The sequence below is a fragment of the Schistocerca nitens genome, chromosome 8 (assembly GCF_023898315.1).
Source record: "Schistocerca nitens isolate TAMUIC-IGC-003100 chromosome 8, iqSchNite1.1, whole genome shotgun sequence".
In the NCBI taxonomy this organism is placed as follows: domain Eukaryota; kingdom Metazoa; phylum Arthropoda; class Insecta; order Orthoptera; family Acrididae; genus Schistocerca; species Schistocerca nitens.
In genome coordinates, this window is record NC_064621.1 from 443,485,148 (window position 1) to 443,512,314 (window position 27,167).

The 27,167-nt window shown below is 43.5% G+C and overlaps 1 protein-coding gene across 1 annotated transcript in view; it reads left to right on the forward strand.

The window, feature by feature from the left end:
* Positions 1 to 27,167, forward strand: part of LOC126199604 (protein inscuteable homolog) — a 105,421-nt gene that overhangs the window by 23,315 nt on the left and 54,939 nt on the right. The window contains exons 2-3 of the mRNA XM_049936532.1: positions 19,147 to 19,459; positions 24,664 to 24,857. Of these exons, the coding sequence (XP_049792489.1) occupies positions 19,147 to 19,459; positions 24,664 to 24,857 (507 nt within the window). The remainder of the gene's footprint in view (positions 1 to 19,146; positions 19,460 to 24,663; positions 24,858 to 27,167) is intronic.

Consider the following 27,167-nt stretch of genomic DNA (forward strand, 5'->3'; position numbering starts at 1 on the left):
CCGCGAGACATTGCCCAGACTATGGCAGCGTATTTTGCGACAGTTACTGCAACAACCAGTCAGGATCCAGGTTTCCAGCGCCATAGAGCCGTTGCTGAGAGATGTAGTCTGGACTTCCAGTCCACCTCTCATGAAGTTTACAACTGCCAATTTTCTATGTGGGAGCTGGATTCTGCATTGTCTGGAGCTCGTGACACATCCCCTGGTCACGATAGGATCCATTACAGTATGCTATGGCACCTCACAATGCGCAACTTTTTAATGCCATTTGGGCGTCGGGTCACTTTCCTGACGCGTGGCGTGAGGCAGTTTTAATTCCTTTTTTAAAACCTGGGAAAGACCGCACGAGCCCGAGTAGCTACCGTAGTGTTGCCCTCACTAGTTGCATAGGGAAGACCTTGGAGCGGATGGTCAACCGCCGCCTTGTCTGGATTTTAGAATCCCGGCAACTCCTTAGTCGCTTTCAGTGTGGGTTCAGGAGGTTTCGTTCCACCTTCGATAACCATGCCCTCCTGGAGGCGGCTATACAACAAGCTTTCCTCCGCCGTCATCACCTTCTAGGTATATTTTTCGACATCGAGAAGGCCTACGATACCACTTGGAGGCGTCTCATCCTGGAACAACTTCACGAATGGGGTTTTCGTGGTTGTCTTCCTCTTTTTATTCAGTCTTTCCTCTCGCCACGATATTTTAGATACCGAATTGGTGACGTCCTGTCTGATCTCTTTGAGCAGGAGAACGGTGTCCCTCAGGATAGCGTTTTAAGTGTGACTCTCTTTGCCATCGCTATTAATAGCATTACGTCCATAGTGAAAAGTCCTGTCCAGTGTTCCTTGTTTGTGGATGATTTCTCTTTGTTTTGCTCGTCTTCCAGCCTTGCAACGACAACGCGTCAGTTGCAACTTACTATTAGACGTTTGGATGACTGGGTGCAGACGAGTGGTTTTAAGTTTTCCACCGAGAAGTCTGTATGTGTTCTTTTTAACTGTTCTCGTTCGATTTTAACCTTTCCTGAGTTGAGGATGAGGGACACTATTCTTACTTTTAAAGACACGGTGAGATTTCTGGGGCTCATTTTTGACTCGAAGCTCACGTGGTTACCTCATCTGAAAGACCTGAAACGGCGGTCGCTTCAGGCTTTAAGTATTTTAAAATGTCTTAGCCACAGTACATGGGGAGCTGACAGGACTTGTCTGCTCCAGTTTTACAGGGCGTTTGTGCGTTCTCGGCTCGATTATGGTTGCACGGTGTATGGGTGTGCGAGGCCTTCTTACTTAAAGATGTTGGACGTTGTGCACCATGAAGGGCTTCGGTTTGCCACTGGGACATTCAGAACTAGCCCCATACTAACAAGGGAACCTCCCCATCGCACCCCCTTCAGATTTAGTTATAAATTGACACTGTGGATAGGCCTTGAAAAACTAAACACAGATCAATCGAGAAAACAGGAAGAAGTTGTGTGGAACTATGAAAAAATAAGCAAAATATACAAACTGAGTAGTCCATGTGGAAGATAAGCAACATAAATGACAATGATACCTGATGAGCGCCGTGGTCTCGTGGTTAGAGTGCGGAACGAAAGGTCCTTGGTTCGAATCCTCCCTCGAGTGAAAATTTTACTTTCTTTATTTTCGCAAAGTTACGATCTGTCCGTTCATTCATTGACGTCTCTGTTCACTGTAATAAGTTTAGTGTCTGTGTTTTGCGACCGCACCGCAAAACCGTGCGATTAGTAGACGAAAGGACGTGTCTCTCCAATAGGAACCGAAAACATTTGATCGCAAGGTCATAGGTCAACCAATTCCTCCACAGGAAAACACGTCTGATATATTCTTTACGACACTGGTGACGGCATGTGCGTCACATGACAGGAATATGTTGTCGACCCACCTAACTTGCACACTTGGCGAATGGGTAAAAAGATTCTTCTAACTTACCCGATTTAGGTTTTCTTGTGGATGTGATAATCACTCCCAAAAAAGTGATGAAAACATAAGAGTTTGTCACATTGTTGTTGTTGTTATTGTTGTGGTCTTCAGTCCTGAGACTGGTTTGATGCAGCTCTCCATGCTACTCTATCCTGTGCAAGCTTTTTCATCTCCCAGTACCTACTGCAACCTACATCCTTCTGAATCTGCTTAGTGTATTCATCTCTTGGTCTCCCTCTACGATTTTTACCCTCCACGCTGCCCTCCAATGCCAAATTTGTGATCCCTTGATGCCTCAAAACATGTCCTACCAACCGATCCCTTCTTCTAGTCAAGTTGTGCCACAAACTTCTCTTCTCCCCAATCCTATTCAATACCTCCTCATTAGTTACGTGATCTACCCACCTTATCTTCAGCATTCTTCTGTAGCACCACATTTCAAAAGCTTCTATTCTCTTCTTGTCAAAACTGGTTATTGTCCATGTTTCACTTCCATACATGGCTACACTCCATACAAATACTTTCAGAAACGATTTCCTGACACTTAAATCTACACTCGATGTTAACAAATTCCTCTTCTTCAGAAACGATTTCCTTGCCATTGCCAGTCTACATTTTATATCCTCTCTACTTCGACCATCATCAGTTATTTTGCTCCCTAAATAGCAAAACTCCTTTACTACTTTAAGTGTCTCATTTCCTAATCTTATCCCCTCAGCATCACCCGATTTAATTCGACTACATTCCATTATCCTCGTTTTGCTTTTGTTGATGTTCATCTTATATCCTCCCTTCAAGACACCATCCATTCCGTTCAACTGCTCTTCCAAGTCCTTTGCTGTCTCTGACAGAATTACAATGTCATCGGCGAACCTCAAAGTTTTTACTTGTTCTCCATGAATTTTAATACCTACTCCGAATTTTTCTTTTGTTTCCTTTACTGCTTGCTCAATATACAGATTGAATAACATCGGGGAGAGGCTACAACCCTGTCTCACTCCTTTCCCAACCACTGCTTCCCTTTCATGCCCCTCGACTCTTATAACTGCCATCTGGTTTGTGTACAAATTGTAAATAGCCTTTCGCTCCCTGTATTTTACCCCTGCCACCTTCAGAATTTGAAAGAGGGTATTCCAGTTAACGTTGTCAAAAGCTTTCTCTAAGTCTGCAAATGCTAGAAACGTAGGTTTGTCTTTTCTTAATCTTTCTTCTAAGATAAGTCGTAAGGTTAGTATTGCCTCACGTGTTCCAACATTTCTACGGAATCCAAACTGATCTTCCCCGAGGTCCGCTTCTACCAGTTTTTCCATTCGTCTGTAAAGAATTCGCGTTAGTATTTTGCAGCTGTGACTTATTAAACTGATAGTTCGGTAATTTTCACATCTGTCAACACCTGCTTTCTTTGGGATTGGAATTATTATATTCTTCTTGAAGTCTGTGGGTATTTCGCCTGTCTCATACATTTTGCTCACCAGATGGTAGAGTTTTGTCATGACTGGCTCTCCCAAGGCCATCAGTAGTTCTAATGGAATGTTGTCTACTCCCGGGGCCTTGTTTCGACTCAGGTCTTTCAGTGCTCTGTCAAACTCTTCACGCAGTATCTTATCTCCCATTTCATCTTCATCTACATCCTCTTCCATTTCTATAATATTGTCCTCAAGTACATCGCCCTTGTATAAACCCTCTATATACTCCTTCCACCTTTCTGCCTTCCCTTCTTTGCTTAGAACTGGGTTGCCATCTGAGCTCTTGATATTCATACAAGTGGTTCTCTTCTCTCCAATGTTCTCTTTAATTTTCCTGTAGGCAGTATCTATCTTACCCCTAGTGAGACAAGCCTCTACATCCTTACATTTGTCCTCTAGCCATCCCTGCTTAGCCATTTTGCACTTCCTGTCGATCTCATTTTTGAGACGTTTGTATTCCTTTTTGCCTGCTTCATTTACTGCATTTTTAAATTTTCTCCTTTCATCAATTAAATTCAATATTTCTTCTGTTACCCAAGGATTTCTATTAGCCCTCGTATTTTTACCTACTTGATCCTCTGCTGCCTTCACTACTTCATCCCTCAGAGCTACCCATTCTTCTTCTACTGTATTTCTTTCCCCCATTCCTGTCAATTGTTCCCTTATGCTCTCCCTGAAACTCTCTACAACCTCTAGTTCTTTCAGTTTATCCAGGTCCCATCTCCTTAAATTCCCACCTTTTTGCAGTTTCTTCAGTTTCAATCTGCAGTTCATAACCAATATATTGTGGTCAGAATCCACATCTGCCCCTGGAAATGTCTTACAATTTAAAACCTGGTTCCTAAATCTCTGTCTTACCATTATATAATCTATCTGATACCTTTTAGGATCTCCAGGATTCTTCCAGGCATACAACCTTCTTTTATGATTCTTGAACCACGTGTTAGCTATGATTAAGTTATGCTCTGTGCAAAATTCTACAAGGCGGCTTTCTCTTTCATTTCTTCCCCCCAATCCATATTCACCTACTATGTTTCCTTCTCTCCCTTTTCCTACTGACGAATTCCAGTCGCCCATGACTATTAAATTTTCGTCTCCCTTCACTACCTGAATAATTTCTTTTATCTCGTCATACATTTCATCAATTTCTTCATCCTCTGCAGAGCTAGTTGGCATATAAACTTGTACTACTGTAGTAGGCATGGGCTTTGTGTCTGTCTTGGCCACAATAATGCGTTCATTATGCTGTTTGTAGTAGTTAACCCGCACTCCTATTTTTTTATTCATTATTAAACCTACTCCTGCATTACCCCTATTTGATTTTGTATTTATACCCCTGTAATCACCTGACCAAAAGTCTTGTTCCTCCTGCCACCGAACTTCACTAATTCCCACTATATCTAACTTTAACCTATCTATTTCCCTTTTTAAATTTTTCTAACCTACCTGCCCGATTAAGGGATCTGACATTCCACGCTCCGATCCGTAGAACGCCAGTTTTCTTTCTCCTGATAACGACGTCCTCTTGAGTAGTCCCCTCCCGAAGATCCGAATGGGGGACTATTTTACCTCCGGAATATTTTACCCAAGAGGACGCCATCATCATTTAATCGTACAGTAAAGCTGCATGTCCTCGGGAAAAATTACGGCTGTAGTTTCCCCTTGCTTTCAGCCGTTCGCAGTACCAGCACAGCAAGGCCGGTTTGGTTATTGTTACAAGGCCAGATCAGTCAATCATCCAGACTGTTGCCCCTGCAACTACTGAAAAGGCTGCTGCCCCTCTTCAGGAACCACATGTTTGTCTGGCCTCTCAACAGATACCCCTCCGTTGTGGTTGCACGTACGGTACGGCCATCTGTATCGCTGAGGCACGCAAGCCTCCCCACCAACGGCAAGGTCCATGGTTCATGGGGGGGTTTGTCACATAAACTGCATCAAATGAATGCAACAGTTTCACAGTCGCACAGTTTTCCCTGTGCTCTGTCAAAACATATGTTTTTTTACGTTTTCAAATGTTTCCGTGCGTAGACCGTCAAATCCTGTATATGTCCAAGCAAATCTGAACATGTCCTGGAATTTTGGAGAGCGAAGTTGATTATGTGTGAGTGCCTGAACTTTGATAATTATCTGAAAATAAAAAATTAAACTTTTCACTCGAGAGAAGATTTGAACCCAGGACCTGTCGTTCCGCAGCTGCTCACGCTAACCACGGGACCACGGCGCTCGTAAGCGAACACGCTCCTTAATGTTGCCTAGCTTGCGCATCGACTACTCAGTTTGTATGTTTTGCTTATTTTTTTCATAGTTCCACGGAACTTCTTCCTGTTTTCTCGATTGATCTGTGTACAGTTTTTCAAGGCCTATCCCTGTGCCAACTTATAACTAAATCTGAGGGGGGTGCGATGGGGAGGTTCCCTTGTAAGCCTCTGTGCAGAGGCTGGTGAACCGCCACTTCATATGCGGCGGCGGCTACTTACGGTCCGCCAGGCGTATAAAACTTTGTCCACACCATGCACACATGCATACCATACCGTTGCTCAGCCTCCTCTGGCACGCTTATTTCATAACCAGCAACGTGCGACGCAGCCCTATGGGATTCGCGCACTGGATTGCCTCGCTTCGATGTCTATGGCTGGTCTTCGTGTTTTACGTCGCGGTTGGAGCAGATCTCCACCTTGGCTCCTCCGGCGACCCAAACTTATTTTAGATTTGACCCATTTTAAGAAAGATGGCACACCAGATTTTACATTCCAGTCTCTGTTTTTTAACATTTTAGATGTGCATCACGGTTTCACTGTCGTTTACACTGATGGCTCCAAACAGGAGAATTTCCTTGGCTGTTCTGTGGTGTTCCCTGATCATATTACCCGGATTCGCCTCCCTGCTGAATATACCGTTTTCGCAGCGGAGCTCCACGCGATCCTGAAGGCACTGGAGCAGATGCATCATGGTAGGGGCGATCGGTTTCTTCTCTGCTCCGATTCTCTTAGTGCCTTACAATCACTGCAGAGCCTATACCCGACTGAGCAGATGGTCCAGCTGATATATGACCAACTGTACTTGCTCCAACGGCGGGGTAAAGAGGTATCCTTCTGCTGGGTGCCTGGTCATGTCGGAATATGGGGCAATGAACAGGCCGATCGGGCTGCCAAGGAGGCCTGCAGAGAGCAGGATGTGGTCCAGTGTCCTATCCCATTGCAGTCAGTCATCGCTGCACTCCACAGGAAGTGCATGGAGTTGTGTGAGGATGAATGGCTGGCGGTGACGGCCAATAAACTGCGGATGGTAAAGTCAACCACTCGGCCGTGGCGTTCCTCCTGCCAGTTGCTCAGGCGGGAAGAGGTGGCCCTCACACGTCTTCGGATCGGGCACTGTCCTCTCAGACATAGCTTTTTATTACGGCGGGAGGATCCCCCGTTTTGTGATGCTTGTGGTGTGCACATCTCTGTCCGGCACATTTTAACAGACTGCATTTTGTACCGTGATGCAAGGGCAGAAGCACAAGTTGATGGGGATCTGCCTTCTGTTTTAGCTAATGATGAGACGTGTGTGTCTAGGGTTTTTAAGTTTTGTGACGTGTCTGGACTCTGGCCTAAACTTTTAGGCTGGAGGTTTTAGTGTATTGCAGAGTGGCTGACTCCTCGCCTTTTTTCCTTGCGGTCAGCCAGCCACTTCCATCTGCTACATTGTTTTAGCTCCCTCCATCATTTTCTTCCTGTGTTGTCCATGTTTTACTGCTGACGCCCTGCTTCATCCCACGCTTAGGTGTGGGTGAGCACATATTTTTCAATGATTGTTCCCCGTGTTTTATGGTCCGTTTTATATAAATGTTCTGAGTTTTCTTCTTGACACCCGTCTCACTAAGTTACTGAACGGGCGCTGAAGACCTTGCTGTCGTGCGCCCAAAAACCCCTCTACTACTACTACTACTACTACTACAATCATATAACTGTGCCAGAAGTATGTAGAATTATTCTTTAACTTCTTTAGACGATGCTTCCAAATGTGCTTCCCTAATCGGGTTTGATCTGGAATCGAACACGTCATTAACACGCAGTCTACGTCACCAGATGCAAAAATTTCGTATGTCATCGTTCGTATGAGACGGCTGTCATCTTGAAAATCTCGCAATGCCCTTCTACGTCTGAAACGTCCCCTTTTAACAATTTTTTACAACTGTGCTTAACCTGACACACAATATTTATAGCGCAACGCAATCTGACTTTCCACACACAATATTTTGTTAACGCAACGCAATCTGACTTTCAAAATCTCTAGAAGAGAATGGCCCTGACTAACATTAAACTATCTCTTTCACAAATCACTTACCTCACAAAAATCTTCGCTGCTCAAGCTACTGCAATACAGCGAGCGCCACTACTGCCAGCTAAATAAAAGATTCAAACTATGGAAGGCACTAACTACTGATAGGGATAGTTAGCAAATGAAAGATATTAATAGAGAACAAACAATGTATTTACCTTGATATCATGACAAATTACAAAACTGCGCCATCTCTCTCCCCACATCCACCACTGCTGGCGGCTCACCTCCAACTGCGCAACGCTACGCGCTGTTCACAGCCAGCTGCCTAACACTACAATGGCGAGTATTACAACAATGCAAAGCAGCCACAGACTGCACACAGCACAGCCAGTGATTTTCATACAGAGGTGGCGTTACCAATAAAAAACCTAAACAGCCTAGTCAGATTGCGTTGCGCTAACAAAATATTGTGTGTTGAAAGTCAGATTGCGTTGCGCTAAAAAAAAAAAAAATATTGTGCGTCAGTTTAAGCACAGTCGTGTATAAATAGTTAAAAAGGGGACGATGTCATTATTTTTGTAACACTGATGTATATGTTTATTTCTATTCTTTTGTAAAACCCCTATTACTACGAATGTTATCTCTACTATTATGTTTTTAATGATGTATTTTGTACCTTTGTAATTGTATTCTTATGTTATAAAATTGTAATTGACACCAGGTCATCAAATTAAGTAACTTGTAAGTTACATTTCACTGCACACGTTTCTATTGGTCATAGTATATGGACAATATGTGAGGAGTAGGGACTGTTAGTGTTTGCACGTGTGTTAATAATTCAGCAAGGGACTGGATAACAGCATTGCTTGTTCTAAGGACAATCCCAACAACTTTGTGAGTGCACAAGTGGTGGTTATGGACTTGTTATATTATCCGCAAGACTCTTTGATGGTGATTGTGCACCTGCACAGTCACAACAGATGGCTGCTGGCCATCTCTACAAGGACTGCAGTGGGTCTGCACCTCTGGTGGCTCACCAGTACCGTAATCTCTACAAGGACTACAGTGGGTCTACATCTTTGATGATCCATCAGTACCATTATTTCTACAAGGACTGCAGTGGGTCTGCACCTCTGGTGGCCCACCAATACCACAATCTCTACCAGGACTACAGTGGGTCTGCTCTGTGATGACCTACCCACCAATACTCTTCAAAACTTCGACTGACTCTGCTGTGGGTTTGCTCTGTTGTGGCCCATTACCTGTCTGCATGTCGAGTCAGCACTGTCTTTCCGTTGGAAGGACAACGATACTTCTTCAAGACTGCATGGAAATCCACTACTTCCGTGTGCATTTTCGTTTACTGCTCAGACTTTGAGAAAAACACTGCAATGTGATGAATGATCAGAACTGTCTTTATGGACTGTGAGAAAATTTTAGCTTTTGACCAACATTGTATCAATAAGTGTGTGCATTTGATTTCTTTGTTATTGTAATTGTGAAAAAAAATTTTTAACAAATATGTATTGGCCAGTGCCCAACAAAATTTGTAAAATTTTTTGTGGGGAGCATGGGGGCTATGTAAGTAGGCTGTTTAGGTTTTTTTATTGGTAACGCCACCTCAGTATGAAAATCACCGGCTGTGCCGTGTGCAGTCTGTGGCTGCTTTGCATTGTTGTAATACTCAATCATTGTAGTGTTAGGCAGCTGGCTGTGAACAGCGCGTAGCGTTGGGCAGTTGGAGGTGAGCCGCCAGCAGTGGTGGATGTGGGGAGAGAGATGGCGGAATTTTGTAATTTGTCATGAACTGCTCTATATATGATATTAAGGTAAATACATTGTTTGTTCTCTATTAATATCTTTCATTTGCTAACTATCCCTATCAGTAGTTAGTGCCTTCCATAGTTTGAATCTTTTATTTAGCTGGCAGTAGTGGCGCTCGCTGTATTGCAGTAGCTTGAGCAGCGAAGATTTTTGTGAGGTAAGTGATTTGTGAAAGAGATAGTTTAATGTTAGTCAGGGCCATTCTCTTGTAAAGAATTTTGAAAGTCAGATTGCGTTGCGCTAACAAAACATTGTGTGTTGAAAGTCAGATTGCGTTGCGCTAAAAATACTGTGTGTCAGTATAAGCACAGTTGTAAAAAATTGTTAAAAGGGGACGTTTCACGTCCACCACAAATTTTATAAACCATTTCTTTAGAAGAAACTTAATTGGGATTTCAAATACTTTATACTCAGATTACCACACTTGACACCGCTTATCGTCATCGTCTTCAGTGCGTCATCGTCTTCAGTGCGAAGATTGGTTTGATGCAGCTCTCCACGCTAGTCATGCCGTGTAAGTGTCTTTGCTTATTGCATGAACCATATTATTCCACTACAATTTTTACACCATACATTCATCTTCATTAACAAATTAACTGTTTGTTGATGTCTTAGGATGTATCTTAACGACCTATTTATTCGATTCAATTCAGGACAACTTCATCAGTGACCCAGTCCACCATCCAGTCTTGAGCATTCGTCCGTGGCATATTTCTGCCCTCCTCTTGTCTGTATTGCTTATCGTCCGCGTTCCATTGTCATTTTAAGTTAAACTCCAAATACTCTCTGAAAGTTGAAAACATTTCTCAATTTTAGGAAAGCCCTTATTGCTATTGCCGACCCGTGTATTATATCCTCTTTTATTTCGGCCATCGTCAGATATTTTGATGCTCAAATAACAAACCTCAGCTGTATGGTACCTTCATCGTCCCATTTCCAAATTAGCTCTCAGAGGCGGCTGACTTCGGCTACTCCGTTATCCCTGTTTTACTTGTACTGATGTTCCTCTTATAAACTGTTTTCAAGACAGTATTTACCCCGTTCAGTTGATCGTAAAGGCCGTTCGCCGTCTCTGACAGAACTACAATGTCTCGGCATAAGTTCATCTGTCCTGTAAGAAACGATATTAAGTGCTGGTATGGTATCCTTATGAAGTTCTTCGAAGTTAGTTTCTATGTTAGTCAAGGGCGCCTATACCCGGGGGGAAGTGGGGGGAGGGGGAGCGCTCCCCCATCGTAGATATCAGGGAAAGGGAAAAGTGTAATTACATGTTTTGCTTTAAAAAAATTTAAAATTGGTAATACACACCCTTTTAACATGGTTTGAACAGTAACTCTTTTAATGGCTATTTACAAGTCGGGATTCGTCTCCCAAAATATTAAAAATACTGCATACCCGAAGATCTAGCCCCTCCCCGCTTACAATCTATTGTATGGGTGCCCTTGATGTTAACTGCGGTCCTCTTATCTTCATCAATATGTTTCATCCATGCTCGGAACTGGTGTTTACTGATTTATAGGAAAATTGTGACACAGACCGTTTACCATAGGGCCATAATTATTAGAAAGTTCGAAAAAACAATCGGAATAATCATATTTTAACAATATTCATGTCTCTTAATAACATTCCCCTCTACTTCGTAGGAATTACCGAATCAATACTTGCGTTCGCATGAAAAAGAAACATCTTAAATAAAAACGCAGCCTGCGTGTTAATGATACGAACGTACATGGGCTATGGAGATAGAAAAGTATACCAAAGTAAGGCTAGAAACGTTAATCTGGAAATGAATGAGTGGAGAATTAATAAACCGATTGTGTTATGGGATAACTCTGACAGTGGAATGCCAAAAACGAGGAATCGTTGTTCGTAGATGCAATAAATTGTAGTTGCTAACTTCGCAGTATAGGTAACCCTCAGCCAACTTGTATGCGTATATCACGAGGGATTTGGAAAAGTAATTCCACAAATTCCCTTCGTGTGGTGTATCGTGGACACAGACATGGCTAGTCCTGGAGTGAATGTCTGAAAAACTGCGGTTCTTGTTTAAAAGTGGAAGTGTACAGTCCATAAGCCATAGTGAAATCAGCAGAAACGATTTTCATATACAAATATGCTAGTGGAAACTGTCGAGACTCTGACAAGCCCTAGTGTTGAAATTGTACACAAAGGATACACCCCCAAAGTACACCATGTCCCAGCCTGCCTCAGGTCTGCGAGGATAAGAAAAATACGATCTGCATCCACAAGTCCTTGATCTGTATATGCATCCCAAGTCATTTACTCGCATCCACGAATATTAACATACTGTAAACCACTTCAACGCGTTCGGTACGCTGTAGCCCTGATAGTAGGTTTGCACCTGGTCTGGATTTTGTCTGCTCTAATCGGGCCTCATACACTGCTGCCCACTAAAATTGCTACACCACGAAGATGTCGTGCTACAGACGCGAAATTTAACCGACAGGAAGAAGATGCTGTGATATGCAAATGATTAGCTTTTATGAGCATTCACACAACGTTGTCGCCGGTGGCGACACCTACAACGTGCTGCTATGAGGAAAGTTTCCAACCGATTTCTCATACACAAACAGCAGTTGACCGGCGTTGCCTGGTGAAACGTTGTTGTGATGCCTCGTGTAAGGAGAAGAAATGCGTACCATCATGTTTCCGACTTTGATAAAGGTCGGATTGTAGCCTATCGCGATTGCGGTTTATCGTATCGCGACATTGCTGCTCGCGTTGGTCGAGATCCAATGACTGTTGGCAGAATATGGAATCGGTGGGTTCAGGAGGGTAATACGGAACGCCGTGCTGGATCCCAAAGGCCTCGTATCACTAGCAGACGAGATGACAGGCTGTAACGGATCGTGCAGCCACGTCTCGATCCCTGAATCAACAGATGGGGACGTTTGGAAGACAACAACCATCTGCACGAACAGTTCGACGACGTTTGCAGCAGCATGGAGTATCAGCTCGGAGACCATGGCTGGGGCTACCCTTGACGCTGCATCACAGACGGGAGCGCCTGCGATGGTGTACTCAACGACGAACCTGGGTGCACGAATGGCAAAACGTCATTTTTTCGGATGACTGCAGGTTCTGTGTACAGCGTCATGATGGTCGCATCCGCGTTTGGCAACATCGCGGTGAACGCACATTGGAAGCGTGAATTCGTCATCGTCATACTGGCGTATCACCCGGCGTGATGGTATGGGGTGTCATTGGTTACACGTCTCGGTCACCTCTTGTTCGCATTGACGGACTTTGAACAGTGGACGTTACATTTCAGATGTGTTACGACCCGTGGCTCTACCCTTCATTGGATCCCTGCGAAACCCTACATTTCAGCAGGACAATGCACGACCGCATGTTGCAGTTCCTGTACGGGCCTTTCTGGATACAGAAAATGTTCGACTGCTGCCCTGGCCAGCACATTCTCCAGATCTCCCACCAATTGAAAACGTCTGGTCAATTGTGGCCGAGCAACTGGCTCGTCACAATACGCCAGTCACTACTCTTGATGAACTGTGGTATCGTGTTGAAGCTGCATAGGCAGCTGTACCTGTACACGCCATCCAAGCTCTGTTTGACTCAATGCCCGCGCGTATCAAGGCCGTTATTACGGCCAGAGATGGTTGTTCTGGGTACTGATTTCTCAGGATCTATGCATCCAAATTGCGTGAAAATGTAATCACAAGTCAGTTCTAGGATAATATATTTGTCCAATGAATACCCGTTTATCATCTGCATTTCTTCTTGGTGTAGCAGTTTTAATGTCCAGTAGTGTAGTTTTCATTCCATAAGAACGTAGATGCCGATTACGTCCACATTTTAATACAACATGATCTGTCATACTCTTTCCCCGAAGAAGTTTGTCGTAATTATTGGATATCAATCCATTAATACGGAATTTGCTAAAATTGTTGCAGAATGTTTCCTCGTCACTAGAAAGACAAACGTAGTTGTTTTACAAGCTGTTACACCTTGTATACTGTAAATGCTATTGATATACTTCATTTGTCTACAGTAACTGAGCATCATGTGCTACACTTCTCAATGTAATAAGCACTGTATTATGTACTTGTAAATATATGAGATAAAAGTTGGTGTCATCACTGATTTTAAACCGAATATTATTTTCGTCGTATGTGATTTACTTTTATAAGATTACAATAGTGTCTCAGAAGAATGTATATATACTTTGAAATGTTATAGAAAATTTGTCCAACATCGATACATTCCTGGTTATTGTCCGCGCAAACCAAGTTGACACTCGGCGCGGTGACTGAAGGGAGCTACAGTAAATGGAAAATGCGGTTGTTCCCATCTGCTGCCGCACCGAATTTAGACTTGTTTTGTGCAAACCATACGAGTCACATTGAATCCGTTTTTGCATCAAAGTGTCCAGTGTAATTTCTGTCCACACTGCTTGAATCGCAACCCTAGGTCATCGAAGTTACGTGGTTTACGACAGTACACATCTTTTACTGAGCCTCATAATATTGATGCTTTTCTTCAACTTGCAAACGCGAAGTAACTGTATGCCGGATACTCACATTCGCGGATGTCCGCATTGGGGAGGTTTTAATCTGCAAAGTCAATAATACTGCAGATACCCGCATCTGCGCACAACTCTAACCAAGGGAAATATGGTAAATGGTATCACAACACGACTAGGGAGGACAACACAAAACCGAAACAAATTCTGGTCATCTGTAAGGGCTGTTAGTGACACCAGTATTATGGTCCAGATAATCATGGGAGACAGGAACTAAAATTGAGGGACGCAAAGCTAAGCCGAAATGCTGAACTCCGTTTTTAAAGTTCCTTTAAAAAAGAAAATCAAAGAGTACTGCCCCAATTTAAATATAGTACGTTGTAAAAATGAGGAAAATAGAAATTATTATGATTGACATTGAGAGAAACAGCTGATATTGTTTAAACTTAGGCCTAAAGGAACCCCTGTAAGACACTACACAGATCTGCCCCTGTGTAAGCACATCTTTCAACCATAGCATACCGTAGACCACTGCAACAAAAACGGTACCCAGCGATTGGAAGAATGGGCAGGTCATACCTATCTACAAGAAAGGCAGCAGAAGTGATCTGCGAAACTACCTTCCAATATCCTTTACATCCATTTGCACTCAAATGTAGTGACGTATCTCCAGTAGAAAGGCCTAGTCAATTCCAACCAACATGGATCCCGAAATCATCTATCACGTGAAATATCAACTCCAAAAAGACATGGATCAAGTCAGTGGGCATATGCAGTATTTCTTGATTTCCGAAAAGTTTTTAACACGGTACTATACCTATGCTTATTATTGAAAGTACGATCGTATGGGGGTAGGGGTATCAAGCGAAGTTTGCGACTGAATTAGAATTATTCGTGGAGAAGATGCAGAATCTTACGTTGGATGGAGAATGTGCCCCAGGGAACTGTGTTTGGTACTAACGATGCGTATGAATGAATTTGTAGACAATGTTAATAATAACCTGAGACTTTTCGCGGATGATGCATATATGTATAATAACTTACTGTTTGAAAAAAGCTGCACAAATATTCAGACAGGTATTGAAAGGATTCCAACTGTCGCAAAGATAGGCATCTTTCGTATGGAATAGCGAAGACAAGATTAAACTAATTATAGCGGCCGAGTCGTTTTACAGTCATTCGTACGCTCTTCGTACGTGAATGGAGCGGGAAGAAGCCGTAATACAGTGAGGTTATAATTAAACTGTGTCTACTTAAGTCAGTATAGACCGAAAGCTATGTACCGCGTGCGTACCCAACTTAACAGTAATGATGATCAGACTGTGTGCTACATGATTTGCGTTGTTAGTAGTGTAACGATTTGCCGTTAGCCACCGGTACTGCTACGGTTACATACGGTTGAAACACAAGCGACAGTGTGCATTATAGCTACAGTCAGTCAACATGGATCTGGACAAGGTGAGCACGGCTTTATTCGTAAAGCTGTTTTAACAAAACAACAGCAATAATGCTGCTGCTCTTTGCGACTATCGACGCATTAAAGGAATACAGAGAGATCTTTCGCGCCTGGGCTGAAGAAAATGAGTCTGAAGTTCGAATTAACTGGCGATTTCAGGATTGCTCCTGGGAGATGCCGACGGCCCTTTACGTTATAGATTGTTGAAGCCACGTCTGAGAATTCTGGACGCAATGGGCGATCTTCTAGCAGTGAACGAGCTATGTTACGACAGCTGAACATTCCATGTTCGGCCGTTCGAAAAGTGCTGCGTAAAATTGTGAAATAGTATCCGTACAAACTTCACACTACTCACCAACTTTTGCCACGTGATGCTGGAACATTTTGTGGAGCGATGAATACTTGACGCTCGCTGGGACAGTGAACACACACAATTGTCGCATTTGGGGATCACCACCGCCAGCGAAGTTCATGAATTTACCCTGCGTAATGAACGCGTCATGTGTTGTGTAGCTTCGAGGCGCAGTTCATGACTGGTCTATTTTTCTTTGGGGAACTCGGACCCCAAGGGCCAAGAACATGCAGCTTGAACAGGTGACGTTGCTGTGATCTGCTTCGCCAACATGTAGTCCCTCCTTTACGGGAGAGAAATGCTTTGGACCCAGATGTTGTGATGCACATTGGAGCTCCACCTCACACTGCTCGTGAGGTCACCCGGTTACTTCGTAACACATTTGGAGAAAACCGAATCATCGGCTGACCGTTTCTGAACAGCGTGGCACGACGTTTACCAGCTTTGAACCCGTGTGATTTCTGGCAGTGGGGTTACCTCAGGACAGGGTTTATCAACGGGACACTAACACACATTGGAGGCTGGAGATGAGCATAGCGAAGGAGGTAGCTAACATCCCACTTGCCTCCTGAGATGTTTCGGGCATCAATAGAGCAATCTTTAGCGCGGTTCCCGGCTGTCGTAAATGCAGATGGTCGTCACACTGAGTGAGCTACATTTATAACCTGGAACGCAAACATGGTAATTAACAAATATAACCCACCCATGTGCAGATTAAAATGTTTCTTTCGGTGGTTTATGTCCTTACAAACGCTTCCACAAAGTTTCATTGTCCTACGATCACTCGTTTTTCGTGGGCGGGGGGGCTTTCAATAAGCGAAAGATTAATTATAAGGCCCCCCCCCCCCCTCCAGTCCAGACCCACGGAAGTGTCACGGCCACCACGTGAGGGACCCATCTGACCCACTTATTAAGCATTTTTAATCACAAAACATAATAGCATCGTTTTGTAGCCAAAAGAAATTAACAATGGATGTTAAACTGTTTAACTTCTCAAAATGACTTGAAAGCGTTGTGAGGAAAGGAGGTAGAGGTCTTGCAAGACTGTAGATCCGTAAGAAATAATGTGGATGTGGTGTCAACCATCTCAAAAAAGGATTAGTTGGAAAACGCGTACCAGACGGGACAAAGAGGAGTGCTATTAATCACGCTGAAGACATGTTTACAAATACGATACTTTTCGTTGTTCCGGAGTGTGCTAAAGCCAATCTCACATATCGCTATGAGACAGTGCACGAAATAAACAAACTGGGTCGCATGATTAACACGGATAATTTACTTTTACACTTGAAAGTACGGATAACGTTTCACGTTCGCAGGCATAAAGCAAGTCGGAGAATATACTTCACCCGAGAATGTTCTCAGAAAGCTGTTTAAAGTGAGCTTTGTAGCATACTGCGAGCAGAGTAAGTTCTGTCGAGATTAAGTTTTCGGATCTTTACTTACCAAAATCGGCGGAATTATTGTTGCTTGGAAGGCAAAAAAAAAGTATGAAGCCCGAAGAAATACTGAAGAGATAAACTGCAGACGTTAACAATAAAACGATTATTTGCCTGGCGAACTTCCTTCCCGAATGTCATGAACAAAGAAGGGGCGGCCTTTCAAACGACTTGAAAATTAAAACATTTTTGTTGTTATTTAGTAGACCCATGTTTTCCGACTGATGTACGAGAAGACTTAGGTATACACCAGACACCTGTGTCACTGATATTTTTAGATGTTCATCATCATGCTTTCTCACAGCATAAATCTTATATTGTGTTGTATCTGATACAAGTGGACGTGTAAGAAAAATTGATGACTGGTTTATTACAAACCAGCGATCTCTGTTTCTCGTAACGAACCGCACGGCCGGACGCATATTTGACGCGCGGGACCATTATGCATAGTACAATCTGGTGTTAGAAAACTCTAACGGAGTTCCGGTTTGGAGTCGATCTAAATGTCACGTATTCTTAAGATTTCGTTCTCATAATTTTCCCCGAATGTCGAAAATTCGATAAATACGCAAAAAAAATGCATCTACATCGACATTTATATTCCGCAAGCCACCCAACGGTGTGTGGCGGAGGGCACTTTACGTGCCACTGCATTACCTCCCTTTCCTGTTCCAGTCGCGTATGGTTCGCGGGAAGAACGATGCCGGAAAGCCTCCGTGCGCGCTCGAATCTCTCTAATTTTACATTCGTGATCTCCTCGGGAGGTATAAGTAGGGGGAAGCAATATATTCGATACCTCATCCAGAAACGCACACTCTCGAAACCTGGACAGCAAGCTACACCGCGATGCAGAGCGCCTCTCTTGCAGAGTCTGCCACTTGAGTTTGCTGACCATCTCCGTAATGCTATCACGTTTACCAAATAACCCTGTGACGAAACGCGCCGCTCTTCTTTGGATCTTCTCTATCTCCCCGGACCTGGTACGGATCCCACACTGATGAGCAATACTCAAGTATAGGTCGAACGAGTGTTTTGTAAGCCACCTCCTTTGTTGATGGACTACATTTTCTAAGGACTCTCCCAATGAATCTAAACCTGGCACCCACCTTACCAACAATTAATTTAATATGATCATTCCACTTCAAATCGTTCCGTGCGCATACTCCCAGATATTTTACAGAAGTAACTGCTACCAGTGTTTGTTCTGCTATCATATAATCATACAGTAAAGGATCCTTCTTTCTATGTATTCGCAATACATTACATTTGTCTATGTTAAGGGTCAGTTGCCACTCCCTGCACCAAGTGCCTATCCGCTGCACATCTTCCTGCATTTCGCTGCAATTTTCTAATGCTGCAACATTTTCATAAAGTGTTCGTGATCGCCTTCATAAGTTGTTGCCGCACATAAAAGTAAAATCGAAACGTAGTGCAACTCTTCCAGAACAGATTGATGCCAATTCCATATTTGTACACTGAATAGCTTTGAATGAAATGCAACATTAAGCTTGGGTGCTGTGCCAGACACGACAGACTACGCCGACACCCTTCTCAAGAGGGAGGGGATACAAGGATACAATGAGAGGAAACTCCCTCGTCAGAGAATACCCTTAGATTTTTTTTTTTAATCGTAGGAAATTGAGAACTTTCTCAGAGAATGTGCTTTAGCTCTGACAATCTTATGCGGAGAAATTTCTCTATTTTATTCATTCGAGCCAGTGAGTGTCCTGTGGTATGCCCTAGTTTATCAAGAGTAGGGGTTGAAACCAGGATCGAAATTGGTCTGAAATGTTTAGCAGTGTCGTGGAAGAAATGAATGATCTGAAAGCAATTAAAGGTGTCAACTCCAGTAACTGTCTGACTGCACTCCAGCTCCTATATAGAGTTTTTGAGCTGAAACTGAACGTTTTGCAGGGTGGAGTCTCCCGGGTGCAGAGCGGCGCCCGGCCCGCCATCTGGCGGCGAGTGGCGGCGCCGGCCCAGCAAGGCGTGGGCCAGCGAGCCGCCGGGCCTGGTGGTGGGGGCGGGCCGCGCCGCCTCCGCCAGCCCCGGCGCCGCCTCCCTGGACTCGGGCTACTCGGACGCCCAGCTGCCGCCCGCCAGGCCCGCCACTCCGGAGCCCGACGCTTACGCGGACATCCTCAAGACGCCCGAAGCCTTCAACGCCTCCTTCTCCCCGCTGCGCACAGACACACGTCTCAGCTGGCTGGCAGAACTAGAGGAACCGGTGAGTGCGTTACGAAGGTCATCGACCTTGTCGTAACTGAACAAATCGGGCAAAAAATTAGTCACCAGCAGGTGACGTCACGCTGATGCTACGTAACGCTACTTTGAGCCTCGATAATTGACTCAGTTCGGCAAGGAAAGAAACTCACAAACTTCTTCGAGTTTGTTATGTAAATTGGATGTGGAAGGGGGGGGGGAGGGGGAGAGGAAAGGAAAGGGATGTGAAGGAACTAATGATATCAGCTGCATTGGAACTTAATGTTAAATTAGGGACGCAAGTGAAAATGTGAGCCGGACAGGTATTCGAATCTGGGATCTCCCGCTTACTTAGCAGTTGTGTCAACCTCTGCGCCACCCGGAGACAGTGTTTATCACAAGTGCACGGACTTTCTCAGCACTCTTCCCGTCTGACTCACGTTCCTACCCAATGCCAGCTATCCACAGTCCTCATCCGTGTCCTCCACACTTGCTAATTTTAGTTTCTTGCTGGAGGTTGAAAGTAAATATGCATCTGCACTTAAGGTTCTGGATTCATTACCCATATTTTGGACATGTCCAAAAGAACAGACACCATGCATTCATATAATTTATTCTCCTTGACGAACAATGAATCCACAAGTTTCAGTGTGGGTGCTTATTTATGTTAGACTTCCAAGGGGAATCTAAAATTAACGAGCTTGGCGGATGTGGATGGGTACTGTGGATCAGTGGCACTGTGTTAGAATTTGACTTGGCTCAGAATCTTTCTGAGATAGTCCGCAGCTTTTTGGTAAACCCTGTGCTGGGTAGTACAGAGGTTAATGCAACTGCCTAGTAAGTGGGAGATGCTGGGTTTGAGTTCTGGTCCAACACACACTTTCACTCATCACCACTGATTCCACAAAAAGTTCCGATGTAGCTGATATCATTCCTTCCTTTGCTTTTCCTTCCCTCCACCCCCCCCCCCTCCACTCTACAATCCTACAAGTTGAGTTTACATAATGTGTATCACAGCTGTGAATTGCCCACAAGGTGTCTGTTCTTCTGGACATGGCTAAAAGAACAGAGACAATGCATTAATATAATTCTTCAACTTTGGCATATCCAGCTGAAGCCACTCATCTATATTTAGATCCTGTAGAGCTACCAAATTGCGGGGATGTTGATTGCTGCATTTCACTCATCAGTGCAATTTCTAAGGGACTTGGATCAAGTGATTTGGTGTGCAAATTGAGGTGGACAGCATGCCGGAGTGTTTGTGAAACCAGAAATATTTGTATGCAGTACTGTCAAAGTATAGTTGTCACATTAGAAGAGGGAGTGTTGACAACATACTCATTATGATGGTTAGGATTAAAGAGCAACACTTACCATGGGACCGCGTCTGCTCATCACTACCAATTTCATCTAGATTTTTAGAGTATGTAGGGCTTGGCCAGAAATGAAAGTGACAGTATTGGGAGCTCTGGATGGCCAGGTATTTATGAAAAAAGAACAGCGTAATAGCAATGGTGAGTGTTAATCAGAGACTAGAGTATCATCAGAAGTGTATATGCATAAATGATCTGGCGGACAGAGTAAGCAGCAGTCTGCTAATAATGCTGTGGTGTTTAGGAAGATGTCATCATTGAGTGATGTAGCAAGATACAAGATGGCTTGGACAAAATTTCTAGTTGTTGTGATGGATGACAGCCAGCTCTAAATGTAGAAAAACATAAGTTAATGCAGTTGAGCAGGAAAAACAAACCCATAATTTTTGAATACAGCATTAGTAGTGTGCTGCTTGACACAGTCGCATCATTTAAATATCCAAGCATAACGTTGCAAAGCAATAAGAAATGGAATGAGCATGTAAGTACTGTAGTAGGGAAGGCAAATGGTCAGCTCTGATTTATTGGAAGAATTTTAGGAATATGTGGTTCATCTTTAAAAGAGACTGCATACAGGACAGTAGTGTGACCCATTGTTGAGTACTGTTTGAGTACTTGGAATATGCACCGAGTCACATTAAAGGAAGACATCGAAGCAATTCGAAGGTGGACTGCTAGATTTGTTACTGCTAGTCGTTTGTTAGTGGCATTTCCAGGCAGCTGTTAGCACAACGAAAAGATTGCAGAATGGTAATTAGAGGGTGTTGGATTTGAGTACATCTGCAGAAATCTCTTTCAATTTTTACTGTACTTATACTGTAAATAAACTGATATACACAATAAACATTACTTATTATAATTTTCATAAGAGGCATGAAAAGGAAAGGCATAGGAAAGTTTGGGATTGCAGATAAATTTGCAAGAATGGATTGCACTTTTAACATCCACAAGACCTATGAATCCTGCCTAACTCAGATCACTCCTCCATCCAACTGTGATCCACCTCCACTGCCCCCAAATCACCCCTGTTAACTTTCCAGAATTTCTTAACCTCGATCTTGCCTTACTATCATTCCCCGAATCCCTCATCATGCAAACTAACCTTACATCCACAGAAAGAACCACAGTCTACCATCTAAAAACTGATCCCAGCCGTATAATCCTACTTGCAGACAAAGGTTGTGTCAGAACCACAAGGATTACTTTGCAGAAGGACTCCACCAGCTGTCAAATACTTCTACCCACAAACCTTGCCACAGTGACCCCATTCCAGGAATCCAGCAGGATCTCCAGTTACTCCTCAAATCCTTAGGCATCCCAGAACCTCTCCCCAAAGTCCATCTCTCTGCTCACCCCTACCACTCCCCACACTCCTACCTTCTAATGCTTCCTAAAGTCCATAATCCCAACCACCCAGGACACCCCATTGTGATCAGTCACTGTGCCCCCACTGAGAAAATCTCTATTCTAATAGACCAACACCTTCAACCTGCGCTACCCGGAACCCAACCTCCTATATAAAAGATACCAGCTATTTCCTCCACTGACTCTCCACAGTTCCCATCCCTTTACATTAACATCCCTAATACCCATGGCCTTACTGCTATTGAACACTACCTTTCCCAGTGCCTGAAGGATTCCAAAGCAACGACCTCCTTCCTAGTCGCCATGACCAACTATATCCTCAATTACTTTTCCTTTGAAGGCATTACCTACAAACAAATCCAGGGTACAGCTATGGGCATGCGCATGGCACCATCTTAGGCCACCATATCCTTCCTAAACACCCATAATCATAAACCCCTCACCTGGTTCATATTCATTTATGACATCTTTGCGATTTGGATTGAGAGTGAGGACACCATGTCCACATTCATCCACAACCTCAAGAACTCCTCCCCCATTTGCTTCACCTGGTCCTACTCAACCCAAAAAACTACGTTCCTAGATGTTGACCTCTACCTCGAAGATGGCTACATCAAACCCAGCAATACCTCCACTTCGACAGCCTAGCTACCCTTGGTCATCGCATCTGCAGTGATGAGTGGCACCTCTCAAAATATACCAAGGGTCTCACTGAAGCGTTTGCCGACCATAATTATCCTCCCAACATTGTACAAAAACAAGTATCCTGTGCCTTATCTTTCCAGTATCCCACCACCTCCCAACGTCCCACTGTCCGGCTACGGAGGAGCGTTCCCCACCCCCAACTCAACAACACCCAGGACTGGAGCAAATGAATTACATTCTCCGCCAGGGTTTCGACTACCTCTTGTCGTGCTCTGAAATGAGAAATATCCTGCTCACTATCCTCCCCACCCCTCCCACAGTGGTTTTCCTCTGTCCACCTAACCTACACAATATACTCGTCCATCCCTACACAACACCTGCTCCCAACCCTTACGTCATGGCTCATACTCCTGTAATAGACCTAGATGCAACACCTGTCTCATACATCCTCCCACCACCACCACCATTACCTACTCGAATCCAGTCACATTCACCTATCCCATCAAAGGCAGTGCTCCCTGTGATACCAGTCATGTGACCTACAAGCTGAGCTGCAACCACTGTGCTGTCTTCTATGTGGCCACAACAACCAACAAGCTGTCTGTCCGTATGAATGGCCACCGACAAACTGTGGCCAAGAAACAAGTGGACTACCCAGTAGCTGAGCATGCTACCAAACATGACATCCTTCAGTTTACAGCCTCTGCCATATGGATCCTTCCAAAAAAACACCAGCTTTTCTGAATTGCGCAGGTGGGAACTTTCGCTGTAATATATCTTATGTTCCCCCAACCCTCCTGGCGTCAACCTTCATTAGTCACTGTCCTTACCCAGCCAGCCTCTCTGTTCCCATTCCAGCACTATACACCCCTCATTCTACCATTTTACCCAGTCTTTTTACTTCTCTCCATTTCCACTACCTCCCCTCTCCACATCTCCCCTGCCTTCCGTCTAACCTACAGCATTTCACTATCCACCACCCCTACGCTACTATCCCTTCCCTTCCCTTCCCACCCCAGCCTCCTCCTTACCTCCACCCAATCACCTCTTCCATTGTGCACAGGTGCTGCTGCTCGCAGTATGGTTTCAGTTGCCTGAAACTGCAGTCGCGTGTGTGAGTTGGCATGTGTGTGTGTGTGTGTGTGTGTGTGTGTGTGTGTGTGTGTGTGTGTGTGTGTGTGTGTGAGACTCACCATCTGTGTTATATGGTGAATAGCAACTTTCCTTCTCATAACACTGTTACATTCCCTCCTAGATTTTCCATTGTTTGATACGTAAATATAATAATGCTACTTTGGTAGTATGTACTTCTCAAGGATTTTCAAGACAACTAGGTTCGAATTTTTATGAAACATTTTAGTAACATATAAGTTATTGGAGCACCATCAGCACAATGATCTATGTTGACAGACCATAAAGTGTGCCATCTGTTGTGCATTTGATTCTTGTCCTTTTTTTCACCCTACCAAACACTTTTATCACTACAATGTATCACGTGTCTTTGAGAATCATCGTCATCATCATAACCATCATCATCATCATCATGTGACGACAATGAAGACAATGATGATAATGATAATAGTGGTACACATTAGTGGTGAAGTATAATGGAGATGAAATAAGGCATCTCATGAAATTACATAAATCCCTTTGGTACACCCTGTACAGTGAACTGGGTGATCAAATGCTTCTCATAAATTACAGAAATACCTATTCCTAATTTTTTGTCAAATTAGTCAGTTTCATTCACAGGAAAGACATTAAATGATGCAAAATTTCGATTTGTGCATGTGATGAGCTGTTATGAGGGCCTTTGCTGATTCAAGAGAGGATGTTTCTGTGGCAGGATGTGGACACCGATAGTAGTTCCCGCAGGGACAGCCGGCCAGAGGCAGAGCAGAGTCCCGTGGTTGACTCTCCGCTTGACTGCCAGCCTGTCTGCACGTCTACCCCCAAAGGACACACTGAGGCCCGCAAAGCCGCCAGGCCTCAGCACATGCGTCTGCGCCCACCACACAACCTGCTGCCAGAGTTCAACAGGTGCGTAGTTAATTGTCATATCATTGTTTAGTGAAGGTGCAGCTGTTTGTTGGTTGTATGTAAAGCCTGTTAGTAGCACCAAAGGTAGTGCCCAGTCCCTAGTGAATGAGACAGGAACTGAAATTGAGGGTAGCAAAGCGAAAGCCGAAATGCTTAACTTCATTTTCAAATGTTCTTTTACAAAGGAAAACCCAGGAGAATTTCCCCAACTTAATCCTTGTGCTACTGAAAAGATGAATGACATGAGTATTAGCGTCAGTGGTGTTGAGAAACAGCTGAAATCATTAAAACTGTACAAAGTTCCAGGCCCCAATGGAATCCATTTCAGATTTTATACTGAATGTATGGTTGCGCTAGCTGCTCTTCTAACTATGATCTATCGTAGATTCGAACAAAAAACGGTGCCCAGTTGTTGGAAAAGGGCATGGGTCACACTCCTGTACAAGAAGGATAATAGCAGTGATCCACAAAACTACCATCCAATATCCTTGACATTGGTTTGTTGTAGAATCTTACAACATATGCTGATCTCAAACATAATAAGGTATCTTGAACAGAATGACCTCCTCAATGACAACCAGCATGAATTTCGAAAACATCAATCGTGACAAACCTATAACTAAATTTTCCCTGAGACATTTAAGTCTCATCTTTATCTACTATAGTAATGGAAGCTGAAGAGTGAATTAAAATTTGTGCCACGGCCAGGACTCAAACCTGGGTCTTCTTGCCTACTAGGTAGAAATGCTGATCATTACACTACCACAGCACTATGGTTGACATTACTGCATGAACTACCCATAGTGACAATATAGGGGGAAATTAAGCTGAAGATATGAATTGAAATTTGTGTTGGGTATGGCATTTGACATGGCAGTTCGTTCAGCAATGTTAATCATAGTGCTGTGTTGGTGTAAAGGTCAGGGTTTCTGCCTAGTAGGCAAGAAGTCCCGGTTTCGAGTCCTGGCCATGGCACATTATTGTGTGAAACCTAACTCACACTTTTCTCATGACATACTGAAAGCCTTGCATCAAGGCATCCAGGTAGATGCTGTATTTCATTTGGGGTATCAAGCGAAATTTGTGGCTGGATTGAGGACTTTTTGGCAGGGAGGACACAGCATGTTACCTTGGATGGAGAGTCAGTGTCAGATGTAGAAGTAACTTCGGGTGTGTCGCAGGGAAGTGTGCTGGGACACTTGCTGTTCATATTGTATATTAATGATCTTGCAGACAATATTATTAGTAAAATCAGCCTTTTTGTAGATGATGCAGTTACCTCTAATGAAGTATAGTCTGAAAGAAGCTACATAAATATTCAGTCACATCTTGATAAGATTTCAACGTGATGCAGAGATTGGCAACTTGCTCTAAATGTTCAGAAATGTAAAATTTTGCACTTCACATGACGAAAAAAATGTAGTATCTTGTGATTATAATATCAATAAGTCACTTTTGTAATCAGCTAACTCATACAAATACCTGGGAGTAACACTTTGTAGGGATATGAAATGGGACGATCAGATAGGTTCCATTGTGGGTACAGATGTAGAAGTAACTTTGTTTTATTGGTAGAATACTGGGGAGGTGCAACCAGTCTACAAAGGAGATTACCTACGAATCACTCACGTGACCAGTTCTATAATATTGTCCCAGTGTGTGGGACCTGCACCAAATAGGACTAACAGGGGATATTGAACGTATACAGAGACTAACAGCATGAATAGTTACAGGTTTATTTAATCCTTGGGAGAGTGACACAGAGATACTGAAGGAACTGAAATGGCAGACTCTTGATGACTATCCCGAGAAAGTCTATTAACGAAGGTTTAAGAACCGGCTTTAAATGATTACTCTAGGAATATGTATCGCTCATGCAGGGATTTTGAGGATAAGATAAGAATAATTACTGTATGCACAGAGGCATTCAGATACTCATTCTTCCCACACTCCATATGTGAATGTAACAGGAAGAAACCTTAATAACGGGTACAATGAGACGTACCCTCTGCTATGCACCACAGAGTGGTTTACGGAATATAGATCTAGGTGTTGATGTAGACCCTTGCGAATGATGGAGAACATAACTACAAATATAACTGAACTTTCAGGAGACATCCTTTACACTGGGACGGTTGCCTTTCCTAAAAGAAATATGGATTGAGGATTGAATTTAATTAAATTTTATTCAATGTCCTAAGATCCTGAATATTGTAGTTCATTAGAAATTCAGATTATTGTTTACCATTCAAAACCAAACAGTCAAAAATGGAAAAATGGGTACGCCAATCAGGCAAAATTGCTGTGAGC